This window comes from Astyanax mexicanus, chromosome 20 (assembly GCF_023375975.1).
Source record: "Astyanax mexicanus isolate ESR-SI-001 chromosome 20, AstMex3_surface, whole genome shotgun sequence".
NCBI lineage: Eukaryota > Metazoa > Chordata > Actinopteri > Characiformes > Acestrorhamphidae > Astyanax > Astyanax mexicanus.
Genome location: NC_064427.1, coordinates 37,015,455 through 37,028,741, shown reverse-complemented (window position 1 = coordinate 37,028,741; position 13,287 = coordinate 37,015,455). Strand labels below are relative to the sequence as shown.

The window sequence follows — 13,287 nt, the reverse complement described above, 5'->3', positions numbered from 1 at the left end:
AGCTGGTGGATTAGCAAACTAGTTACTGTTTTTAGAATTACAGTTTTGTTTATGTAACTTAGCTTAGCTTTACAGGTTTACAGACCTGCTGATATAGAAGGAACACATGGTGACTCCCCGGTTCCAATGTCGCATAAAATGCGCCTTAAAATCCGGTGTGCCTTATGTATGAAAATAGAGCAGAAAATAAATATTATTGCAAGTAAAACATGGTCTTTCAGAATTCAAGACTCATTCTTTAACAAAAAATATTTAAAGATTCATTTGAGTCCAGAAGTTCATATTTTATGTTTATTAAATGTAAAGTGGCATTTCAAGCCTTTTTAGTTTAACTGTTTTTTCAGTGTGTTTTATAGCTCATTAAAATCAGATATTTAGAAATCTCTATTTTTTGTTTGAGGAAAGAACAATTTGAAGAATGTCAACTTTACATCAACACAGGTTACACAAATGAACTTTTTTTTTTAATATTACATTTTTTTTGGATGCACTAGATTTTTTATTATAACTTATTTCTCATCAAATCCCAATTTACCTCAACCCTGACCAGAATTGTACATATCAGAAGATGCAGAGATAAATTAATGTTTGTAATCTATGTTCATCAATTTGTCCAGCAGGGGGAGTCAGCAGGCAGATTTTTGAGCATTTAAAAATACTGGAAAACACTGTTAAACAATTGGTTCCATCCTCACTACACATTAATTAGTGACACTACATGAGTTGTTTATCTCAAGTTAGCTTCAGCCTTGGATACACAACTTAATTTTAAAACGATAGCAGATGGATGTCTCACACTTCCTTTATTTTGGCAATTGAAGAAAAGCCCATTGCTCACTTGATACAACATGCACAAAATTACACTAGCCAATTCTGTCTCCAAGAGTGATGATCCCAAAACCCCAATCCAACTGCTTTGAAATACAGTATGAAGTTTGGACATACCTTAACTGCTCCTTCATAGTCTGTATGATTTCAATAATAATTTACATTGCAATAAAAAAATTAATGAAAAAGTGTTTCCAAACCTGTGACTGGTACTGTATGTTAAAATGAGTTTCTTTCTCATTTTTGTTTGATTGTAAAAAATAATCCAACTCCTATATTTATATTTTTTTACTGTTTAAAAAAATGACATTACTAGCATTTAATACAGAAATTAAATTAAATAAGAAATATTTACATGAAAAGTGAATAGATACGTTTGTGACCCCCTAAAAAAACTGGTTAATTATTATAAACTGGTTTATTTAAAGTGTATTTAAAATGGACCAGTTAGCAGAAAAAGGGAAGAAATGACACTTTGCATGGATTACACAGCAAGGCTTTTATGCACAAACTAAAACATACACAACACAACATTATTTAAGGGAGAAATCTGTCAGGACCCGCAAAATTCTATCAATGAAGCCGTGGAGCTACTTTGAGCTTGTTAATGGTGTAAAAACAGTGATTTCTGTGCATGGGTGTGTTGCGTGGGTAATGTTGCCCCTATCTCTAGTGTCTATTTGTATTCAGGAATATATTGATTTTAATATAAAGTTCAAGAAAGTTCTAGCCTTATGTTTTTTATTCATTATATTTTGACAGTTGCAGGTTTACTACATTTTTGTATATTTTCCAGTACAATAATGATTTTCAGTATCAAACATGAAACATTTTTATGCAATGATTGAATAGAAGTCCTTAATATCAGACACAATTTACAAAAATGCCTGCCTGTTAAGGGAAACATTTTTTTTGTGCTGCTAAAACAAACATAACTATCACTAGATCCCAGCTAGCCATTTGGCTGTTCAGAGGTAAGTATTATCGACCTGTAGCTTGCGCGTTTACCATGTTAAAACAAGCTATGTTAAAAAAAAACACTAGTTAATATTGACCTGGTTTCCCGGAGAACTGAGGGTTCCTCAGTGTAGCGCTGTCGGGTGGCAGTTTTACTCACCCAAATAAACAGTTTTCAGGAGAGAAATCTGTGTAGATTAACATCCAGCGCTGCTTTGACTTGTCTGACTCAATTTAAGGGGAAACATGGCAACACCCATATTCCTAACTAGAGCCACTTAAAATGCACCTTATAATCGGATGCACCTTATAGTGCGAAAAAATATAATTTTGGCCAAAACAAAGCAAAACTTTCAAGTCTCACCTTTTCTATTTCCTATCTTAGCAATAAGCAATCTTTGAAATGTAAATAGATGTACTGTATACTGTGTTCTGACACTGGTGTGATTCAATATTTAGAATTTTCTTCACGATTTTGTTTGTTTAATATTGGACAATGATATAGCAAGGAATATACTTGATACTCATAATGCTGTTAACGCTATACCCTATTCATGCATTCATTCATTGACTTTTCACTTTCACAGAACAAAGGGTAAGTTCAAGTAATGACCCAAAAGAACACCACCAGTGAGAGCTGGATCAGTTAAAACAAGATCATATTGTTCATCTTGTAGTCTCTTCACCAGCTCCTTATCCTCAATGATTTTGCCTATCGTATTACATGAAAGTAAATGTAAATGGGATATTAGGAACAAAAAATCCATCTGCATCTTCAAGAAAGTCAGGGTTGAACTCTGACCTCTCTGGATCTGTATGTGCTTTTCTAAATACTCATCATAAAACTCCTTCAGATCCTCAATGTCATCGTTGACTGGTATAATTGAGTACAGTGAAGGGTCTTCCTTGATAAAAAAGCTGGAACTCTGTCGGATCACAGTGATTTCATGCCCCTTGGAGTGTAGCGCCTCAACCAGCAGCTTCATGTTCACCCAGTGACTGCCATCCAAAGGATAAATCAGGATTTTACTGCTTTCACAGCTCAGAATAAGAACAGAAACGGTGAGAAGAAGTCCAGTGAAGGAGTACTGCTTGTTATACAAAACTGGATTCATTGTGCCTTAAAAATATGAGGGGAAAAAATACAGGTTAGAGTAGAATTTATGAATGCATCTTTCATGAGATGAGAAATATGGACATTCATTTCTTATACAATGTTTAACAATGATAAACTCATTGAAAAAAAAAACATTTTAACAAGTTCATAATTACCCATATGCTTTCTTTTTTAAAATCTTTAAACCTTAACTAACCCGAGCAGCGTGAACAGAGCACAAATCTGAATCTGAGTTCAAATTCCAGTATGCGTCTTAGTTTTATATAGGCAAACAGAGCAGAAATTAATAATTAACTCAAATAAAAGCAAATGTCAAGCATGGAGTATGAATTTCATGCTACAAATTTGTGTATCTTATTGTGTATAAGTCATCTATTTCCACATTAAAATGAATAGAATCAACAATGGTTTCAGTTATCAGTAGTACTTCAAGGATGTATGAAATGTAAATGGTAAATATAAATTATATTAATTGTCCGAAATGCAAGAAATGCTGACTTGTCGCCTTTCTGTCTATGTTATCTTACTTAGTAGGCAATGTAGAGATAAAGGTCTGTGTATCTGAATAAAAAAAAACATATATCCTGACCAGAGATATATAGTAATGAAGTAGAACTACTTCAATACTGTACTTAAGTACTAAAATGCTGTATCTGTATTAATCTCTACTGAAGTATTATTTTATTTTTTTTCTCCTACTTCTACTTTTACTTCACTTCATATTTTTGCATTTCTGATGAGTTTAATACTTTTACTCTGATACATGTTTATGGGCTACATTGCTACTCTTTACAATTATATCATATATAATCATTCTACACCTACATTATCACTAAAGCCAGAGCGTTGGATGCTCTGCACTGTCACCAGGTTTTATTGATGCTCCTCATCACTGCGTGAATCAAGCGATCAAGTTGATCTTACACTAGATCAGAATAATAAAATGTGCTGTTCTGCAGTTGCACTATTTAACCCTTGTGTGGTGTTCGGGTCTGTGGGACCCGTTTTCATTTCTCATCAAATGATACAAAAGAAATATTTTTTCTAACTCAAACTCATTGGCATTGGCTCATTTTTTGTGAAAAACATATATCAAAACACATTTTCGATAAACACACACTGTACCCCCCCCCCCCCCCCCCCCTACACACACACACACATTTATATTACATACAGTATGTTTGGCCAAGGGCTAATAAACATTGCTTCATTTGTAAATTTGAAACTAAACAATTTTCTACTCATATCTTGAGTTTAATTCATTTTCTTTTACATTTTATTAAAAAACTAATAAAAAAGAGTAGCACTTTTTAAAAGAAATGTAACATAAGGAAGGTAAAGGGCACATATTAACCATGTAAGCTGTTTATATTGCTTGCAATTAGGTGAAGCAAGCATGTGTAAAGCATTTTAATGTAGAATTGCTTAATTTTGCTGAATTAAAAACACCACACAAGGGATAGTAACCTGAATAACTGAATTATTGGGACAAATGACATTTAACAGAAGGAAAAAAATATTTATCTATTTAACTGTTTTTCATTTATATTGTATTGCATTCAACTTTTTACCCTTTTTAAACTGTATTAACAGGTATATTATCAGCCAGAGGGAGTTCTGAGCACTGCTAGCTCAGACCAAACTGAGATGATCAATGCTTGGTGATGAAAATTAACGAGTAAGCATTTACCAAGTCCTGCTAGTTCTACAGCAGCATGCATTTTGTTAGACTTGTCTGGAGGGGGGCACTATAGCCCTTCCTAAATGTTCTTCAGCCCCTCCACAAATTAACATTTAGCCCCTGCGAGATATTGTGGGCTATTGTTCTATTTTACGTATTGAATATGTGAAAATCTTTAATCTAATGTGTCTTTCAGTTTGTAACTGTAAAGTTTTTGATTGGCTACAGAATGAGAGGAGATGAGAGATAGAGGGAGGGTGAGGAGAAGCACAGCTACTTCGTGTTGAAATATAATGTTAAAAACATGTTGTTTGAGTTATTGTTAAGTCAAAAGCATTACTTTTCTGAACAGAGAACCTGTAAAAGTGTACTGACCCAACAGACAGTGAGCGATAGGCTCGCTTTACAGCAGTAGTGAGCAGGATGGTCCTGTCTGAGCCCATGAGGCTGTTCCAGCTGGACTTTAATCTTCCAGTGAATGGAACCCAGAGATCCCTTTGTTTACAGGAAGTAAAACGGATGTGATGTAGCGCTGGTGTGTTTTTTATGCAGGAAATCGTATTTCCTCTGCTTACTCTGGAGACTTATTTTAATGACAAAATTTGGTGTAGAAATTGAGGTACATTTATAATAGGGTTTATAATAATCTGTTTTCTTCACCCCTAAAAAAAATACTGACCAGTGTTTTATATAGTTTTGTAGCAGCCCAGACTGAATAATGATAAACTCAAAAACTGATCATTTAGCCAGATTTAGCTCCTGAATCGGTCATTGACAGGGGACTTAGCTGTGCGGTTCTTTGTGTGTTAAGTGTCATGCTAAAGGTTTCCTTTGGTCAGGCTATACTGCAGTCAGTCTTATTTTTGTTCACTTTCTTTTAGAATTGTAAGCTTGTGTTGTGTGTTGGGCTGATTTCCTGTCTTCTGGAATAGCTAAGGCTAACACTAGCATTACATCCATAATTTGTTTTAGTTTAGTGGAGCTAGTACACCAGGCAAGGCAGCAGCAGAAATGTGAGCAGAATATTCCCTGCAGTCCACTTTCTGCTGTACTTCAGTACTATATCAGCAGATGATGATACAGCATATCTAGGTAACGTTACAAGGCTGGATGTCATTGGCGTAATAACCAGGGGGAATATTAGAAATAACAATGATACAGCAGAAAAAACAGAAATTGTTTAAAAATAAACTTTTATTTTGAAAGTGTGCCAAAATCTGCTCCCCCACCATTAAAGCATCCCCTCTTGGGAGCACGTTTCTAAGTAAAGTTAGCTAAAGCAATTATCTCTGCTTTTTTTCTGGAAGACGGTGCGTATGCGCTGCCGAGAGGGGGTGCTTTTAATAGCGCGAGTGCAGATTTAGTCTGAATTCATGACCCCCGCCAAGAAAAGCACCTCCTCTCGGGAGGGGCTGCAAGTGATGTTTTTTTTTCACTAAGTGTAGCTTAGAAAAGTATTTTGGGTATTTTCATTTACTAAGTAAAGCAAAAACCAAGAAAACAGCTGTTGTTCTGCTAACAGACTAGGAGAGTTTGAGTTATCCAGTGATGGGAATAATGGCGTTAAAATAAACGGCATTACTAACATGAACTAAACATGGATGCTGAACAAAAACTTGTGCTTGTCAATCAGTCTTTCAGCCAAGACTAACAAATAATCCCCCTGTTTCTCAGCGAACCAATGAAAATATTGCTTTTTCAAGCTATGCAATAATAAAACAGACTGAGATTTGAGCCCTGGGGCTTCAGCCTTACCTAGCCCATATGTAAATCTGTCTATATTTCCCTGTTTAAAACATGGAAAGGCTGTCTTTTCACATTATTGGTGTGTTTGAGTCTGCTTGCTTCCTTTGGGAGGGCCAGGGTTTCCAGTTACCACTCAGTGCCTAGTTTCTAATCTGTCTAATCAGCCTTTCAAAAATGTAATAAGGTACGCTGAAATCTATAGACATCCATGAAAAAAGATTGTACATTAGGGGTGTAACCGTATGTGTATACAGTTTGATTCAGGCAAACGCACGCAGAATACATGGTACAGGCAGTCTATAGCAGACTTGTGGAATCAATGAACGTAATGCGAATCTAATGTTCACAGGATTGTTGCAGTGCTGTAGCACTGTTGCTTTTAGCAAATTGCTACTGATTTAGCCTGCCCTGAGAAGTTTAGCTCTGAGCGGAGAGTGGAAAAGACACACAGGAGCTAGAGGACCCATCTGCTGATTTTAAAACAACTGGGAATACTGTGGTTCCCTGTGAACTACAGCAGGGCTGGAGAGCGAGTGGTGGACCGAACAATGACGGTGTGTCGGCGATGCACGGCAGTTGTAGGGTATGCTTGTGGAAACACAACTAACATGCTAATGCATATTCGGCGGCATCATCCTGACCTACCAAGAACCAGAACTAATAAAAAAGTAACTTCTACCCAACTACTTATCCCCATTGCTTTTATTCAGCCTCTAGATGTGAAATCAGACAGGTCCAAAACCATTATTGAAGCAAAGCACATTGGTTTTATTTTTCAGTTTGGAGCCTACTGTTAACTTGTATGAACATACAGAGGAGTGTAAAACAAAACATGGTTATAATGAAGTTCTATTGTTATTATGAAGCTAATAAAGGTGAGGTTATAGAATATGCCCAGCCTCTTTATTTTTTCCACCAACCATAACGAAAATGTGGGGGATTATTAACCAGGGGGATTATACCGCAGTGTGAACCAAACCATGAGTTTTCTGTACTGTTACACCCCTATGTCTATAGAGGGACCATTGAGAGCATCCTGAGCAGCTGCATCACTGCCTGGTTTGGGACCTGCACCGTCTCTGACCGCAAGACCCTCCAGCGTATTGTGAGGACAGCTGAGAGGATCATCGGCGTCTCTCTCCCCTCCATCACGGACATTTACACCACCCGCAGCATCCGCAAAGCAACCAGCATTGTGAATGACCCCACCCATCCCTCACACAAACTGTTCTCCCTCCTGCCTTCGGGAAGAAGGTACCGCAGCATCCGGTCCAGCACGACCAGATTCTGCAACAGCTTCTACCCCCAAGCCATCAGACTCCTTAACTGCAGAGACTGAACTGATGGTTTTTCTGTACATGCACACACACTCTTACCCCACTTACCCCAGAAAATGGAAAGCACTAAAAACCCTACTACCTCACTGGACTCTATTGCACACTGTGTAATAGAGTAATTACTACCTCACCTGGTCTTTTTTGCACACTGCAAAATTTGCACATTGTCTTGTTATTTATTATTCTTTGTCTGTATTGTGTTGTATTGTCTGTCTGCACTTTTGTACTGTTGCACTATTGTTCTGTCTACACTGTGTTTATGTGCACCATGGTCCTTGGAGGAAAGTTGTTTCGTTTCACTGTGTACTCTGTATATAGCTGAAATGACAATAAAAAACACTTTGACTTTTTGACTTTGGAAGCCACTATTAAATTGTGATATACTCACTGCTTTTACATGAAAGGTGGGATGTCTTTATTCCAACACTTTCACTCAAGTAGGGACCTTTTACAACACTTCTATTTCTATTGGTCTATTCATTCAGAATTATTTACACAGTGTACAGATCACAATCTGTCACAATTTAGTCAAGAATAACAATGACAAATAAGATAATTCATTCATGTTTAACTTTTCTTTTACAACATGCTCTACAACACACATATCTAATGAACGCTACTATCATGAAAACAGTCACTGCTGCTATACTAAACAGAAACAGAATCACATCCAGTGAATGGTAGGAGTACCACGGCATCCTGTAGGACTTTGTGCGCAGGTGAGGAGCTCCTTTATGCCTAATAACGTACTCAATCCAGAAGACAGCAGTGTCTAGAGGTTCCATAGGCTGGTCCCTGTGTGTTCTGGAGAGTCGCTGCATGTTCATCCGGTAGGATTCATCATTGAGAATCTCCAGTATCATCTGTTCAAAATTGTGTCCATTCAGCTGAGATAACTCCAGTATCTTTGCAGCTCCTTTGGCTTGGATCCTCATGAGGTTATCAAACTGATCAAAGAACAGAGGGATGCCGAGGACGGGAACTCCGTGGTAGATGGCTTCCTGGACTCCATTGGTTCCTCCATGAGCTACAAAAGCTTTGATCTTTGGGTGTCCCAGGAGGTCGTTCTGTGGCATCCAGTCCACGAGCAGAGTGTTGTTTCCCAAGGTGGATGGTTTAGCTCCTAGGTGTCTCCAGATGACTTTTTGTGGAAGTTTTGAGAACACAGCAGCGATTTCCTCTGCTGTGTCAGCTGGAAGACCATCTACCAATGTTCCCAACGTCATGATGATGAAGCCGTGTTCTCCTGAACTCTGCACAAAGGCCTCCAAGTCCTGAGGGAGGGGTTTTGAAGGCTTGCACTGGAACCCACCCATGTAAACCACATTGGGCATGGTGGGTCTGGGGAAATCGAATACAAAGTCGAGTCTCATGAGCCAAATATCGGCCTCCTGGAGAAGACTGACAATGTCACAGTTGTTGTCAATGTACTTACTGCATAGAGCATCATAATGAGGCCCTACAACAAATTTCTGCTGGAAAAGGATAATTGAATAAAAAAGGAAGTTCTTGACTCTTTGAGTGAAGGTCATTTTGTCTGTGAGGCCAGTACCTGGTACAGGTATGTAGGACAAAGGTGATGGTGCAATGGCGAAGTGACCTTCACCACTGGTGATCCAACGAGCATTCAGAACAAAGGGTAAGTTCAAGTAATGAGCCAAAAGAACACCACCAGTGAGAGCTGGATCAGTTAAAACAAGATCATATTTTTCATCTTGTAGTCTCTTCACCAGCTCCTTATCCTCAATGATCATGCTTATCGTATTACATGCCAACAAATGTGCATGAGAGATCATGGAGAAAAAATCCACCTGCATCTTCAAGAAAGTCATGACTGAAGCCTCACCTCTCTGGATTTTGATCATCGTGTTTAAATACTCCTCAAAAAAATCTCCTATATTGTCAATGCCATCTTCGACTATGATAGACGTGAACAGTGAAGGGTCTTCTTTGAGGTAGAAGCTGGAACTGGGTCGCAGCACAGTGATTTCATGCCCCTTGGAGTGTAGCGCCTCAATCAGCACCTTCATGTTCACCCAGTGACTGCCATCCACAGGATAAATCAGGATTTTACTGCTTTCACAGCTCAGAATAAGAACAGAAACACAGAGAAAGAGTCCAGCAAAGGAGTATTGCTTATTCTGCAAAACTGGATACATTTTGCCTTAAGGAAAATGAGAAAAAAAACTACAGGTTAAAATTTTATGTATTTATGGATGTATAGTATCATTTATACATTTGGACACACCTTCTCATTTAGTGTATTTATTTTTTTCCTGCATTGTAAATGAATACTGAAGTCATCCAGTAAAAGTGTTAAACAAACCAAAATATTCTGTGAAGCATTTAGGTGCTCTTATCTGTGGTGCTGTTACCATGCAGTTCTCATCCGGTGCAACAGAGGTTACTCTTGGTCTTCCTTTCCTGGAGTGTTCCTGATGAGAGCCAGTTTCATCATTACGTTTTTGAAGGTTTTTGGGACAGCACTTGAGGATCAATTTTTGTAATGTTTCGGATTAAATAACCTTCATTTTTAAAGTAATTTAATCCTTACTTAGTTTACTTAGTACTTAGTAGTTCTTGCTATAATTAAGCAATAATACACAAAACCGAGCCGTAGAGCAGCACAGCAGTGGCAATATTACACATTACAGCACAAACCACGATTGTATTATTTCGATTATACCACAGTTTTATTATTACTCTTTATTAAAAGATTTAGAGTTAAAGAGGGTTTGAAAATACAATCTATTTGGTTATAAAAACTCTGCGAGTTAAGATAGTTTCATTGCTGCTCTGTTTGTTGCAATGCTGTTTGGTTTGTAAGCGCTGCATCGTTGCTAGGTTGCCTGTATGTAGTAGAGTAATACATGGAGAGCTTCGGTTACAGTGCATTACCGGGTAATAATGTCACTCATAGAATGTCTCAGCCAATCATTGCAAGGTTAGAATTGTGGTATAATATGGATTAGAACATTACTCAAATAGGGCTATTCACTGTATACCTGGAACTCTTGACGAGTTCAGCACAGCTGTTAACTGAAAGCCTGAATTCCAGGTGACTCTACCTCATAAAGCTGACTGAGAAAATCCAGCCAAGATATGCAAAACTGTGATCTAAGCAAGAGGTGCTACTTTGAAGAATCTAAAATATAAAACATATTCTGGTTTGTTTAACACATTTTTTAGTTTATGCTTACTAAATAATTCCACTTGTTTTTCCTCATAGTTTGTATTTACAGAACATTGTATTTTTCCTATACGGTACTGTGATTAACACATATAGAAAACTCTATTAGATTAATATCACTTTATCCAGTACAATATATGTTACTTAGTTACTGCAAATCCTGTTACATACTGTTTTAGCACACGTAAATATTACAAGTCTAATTATAGTTTTAAGAATTAATTCTTAAATATACTGTCAATATATATGAAATTACAATACAATACAGCAGAAAAATGAATTAGAATTACCTTAGGTAAAATCCGACAGCATGAGCAGAGCTCAAAACTAACCCAAGTTCAAATTCCAGCATGCGTTGTCATGTTCTGAGGGCTATGAGAAAAGAGATGAATGATTAACTAAAGCAAATGTCAAGCATGGAATATGAATTTCATGTGGTTCATTCATTTAGCATTAGATGCATCATCAGTAGTGGAACTCAATTGTCTCAGATGAACTACAAGAAATAGGATTCATTCTTGAGCTTAAATCTGTTAGAATGTAATTACAATAAGGATGTTTAACTTTATATTCTGATCAAATTAAACAATAATTGGCCTCTTTGGCCAAAGTTTGTGTACATTTCTCACCTGTCCCTCAGTAGTTTATCGGTTTGGGTTCGCATTGGACAATGTTTGGGTCCGGACCCGGACCACGGTTCGCCTATTAGTGACCTCTGCTCCAGAGCATACTCAGCAGCAGTTTAAAAAGAGGCGGAGTCTGACTTCACGTGTTGGATGAGGCATGTTCAAGTCTTCACCCTCTTTGTGTTGTGGCATCACCAGTGATGTGGGATATACAAGTGTGTAGCAGCTAAATAAGTGGGACGATTGGCCTAGCTAAATTGGGAGAGAATTGGGTGAAAACTATAAATAAATAAAATTATAATGACTCAAAATGTGTTCACATGTCCAACTGAATTAACTTAACTTTCATTAAATAAATGAAATTGTTGAAAATGAGCAGATTTTATTATTCAGGTTATTCTGACCAGTGTAGTTTTGGCAATGCTAAATGTATTGTGGGCCAAAACTGTCCCAGCTGTGGCAGCCTTATTTAAAAACGGTCATGGGATTTTAACTCAGGTCCACATGTGGCTCAAATGCAGCTGAGCATGTGAAATTTGTTTATACTCAGCTATGGTTGAGTTCCTGGATTCATATTCAGCCAAAATCACTGTCGTAATTCCATGGTGGTACGTAAGCCTGGTGAAAGTTTGAGAGTGAGCTAGAGTTGGGCTATGACAGTATTAGATATCTGGGTGCTCAATGTAATGCCCAGTCAGCAAAGAACCACAGTCAGCTACATGCTAACTTTCTCTAAAAGACGGTAGCAAGAAGGCTGGAAAATTAATGAAACCAAATAAGATAAGTGTACATCCAAGGAGAAATAGAGAAAAATGATCCCCTTTACACCTAGCCACCCATTTTAAAAATGATTTAACACACTTTAGGCACATTTAAAAGTAGATAAATTCAATTATATCAACTGGTGTTGTTTTTAAGACTCCTACTTTGAACTCAAATAACTGTAAATGTATCAACAGATTTTTAAACCTTTCATCTTTAGCAATATTCTGACTTTTTCACCTCATTCTAGCATTTTTATGCACATTTCAAAATTCACAAAGACATGGTGGATGGAAAACCATCTAATACCTCAGTTTCGTATGCAGTGTTTTTCTGTACTGCACCATTTCTAAACATAACCCATACGTCTCGCTGTAAAACTGGACCCCTGCCCAGTCTTTCAGTGTTGCCCTCCCCCTGGTGAAGACAAAGCCAAGAGCAATCCAGGAAACCACATGGGGTTGTGTTTATAGAGTCTAACATATACACTCTCCTTCAGTTCTATCAGCATCTTTTCATTATTCATGCCCAGAATCCCCTGCACTAAATCTGGACTGCAGCCTCTGTTTTGAATGTAGACTCACCTTGTCCGTCGAGTCCGTCGAGTGCATATGCCCTCTGCAAATGTTCTTATGTTTGTTTAATAAGCGCAAATAAAAGGAGCTGAGCATATGAATGGTCTAATGTTAAACATTAACTCACGTCTAAAGCATTTTAGGTTATAATGTGTGATGCTTTGAGTCATAGGAAAGTTTGACACTGGTGATGATTATGTGATCTCAAATAATGAGTGCATGCATGCAGTGTGTCTATTTTAATACAGTAGGTAATGCAATATTTGGACAAAAGTATTGGGACACCAGCATTTGTGGTTTATCTGAAATCCTGTTTTTTTTTTAAAAATGACTTCATCATGCTTTTAGTGGAGTGTGGGGATCTGTTTCTATCAAATTTCTTCCAGATTTTGGGCATTGCTGCAAGGATTTGATTGCATTCAGTGACGAGAGCTTTAGTGAGGTTAGGATGTTCCAAGATCATATACT

The 13,287-nt window shown here is 37.5% G+C and overlaps 1 protein-coding gene across 6 annotated transcripts in view; it reads right to left on the bottom strand.

Moving 5' to 3' along the window:
- Window positions 1–1,308: 1,308 nt before the first annotated feature.
- Window positions 1,309–13,287, bottom strand: part of ugt5d1 (UDP glucuronosyltransferase 5 family, polypeptide D1) — a 42,719-nt gene continuing 30,740 nt past the window's right edge. The window contains exons 2-4 of one of the 6 annotated variants that reach the window (XM_049468947.1): window positions 11,147–11,228; window positions 8,242–9,830; window positions 1,309–2,367 (exon numbers count right to left, since the gene is read on the bottom strand). In XM_049468947.1, the coding sequence (XP_049324904.1) occupies window positions 2,350–2,367; window positions 8,242–9,825 (1,602 nt within the window). In that variant the 5' untranslated portion in view covers window positions 9,826–9,830; window positions 11,147–11,228 and the 3' untranslated portion in view covers window positions 1,309–2,349. Of the gene's footprint in view, window positions 2,368–8,057; window positions 9,831–10,041; window positions 10,102–11,146; window positions 11,229–11,485; window positions 13,279–13,287 lie in introns of those variants that run through there. The other 5 variants (XM_049468946.1, XM_049468944.1, XM_049468942.1 and 2 more) reach the window with 5 other exon arrangements.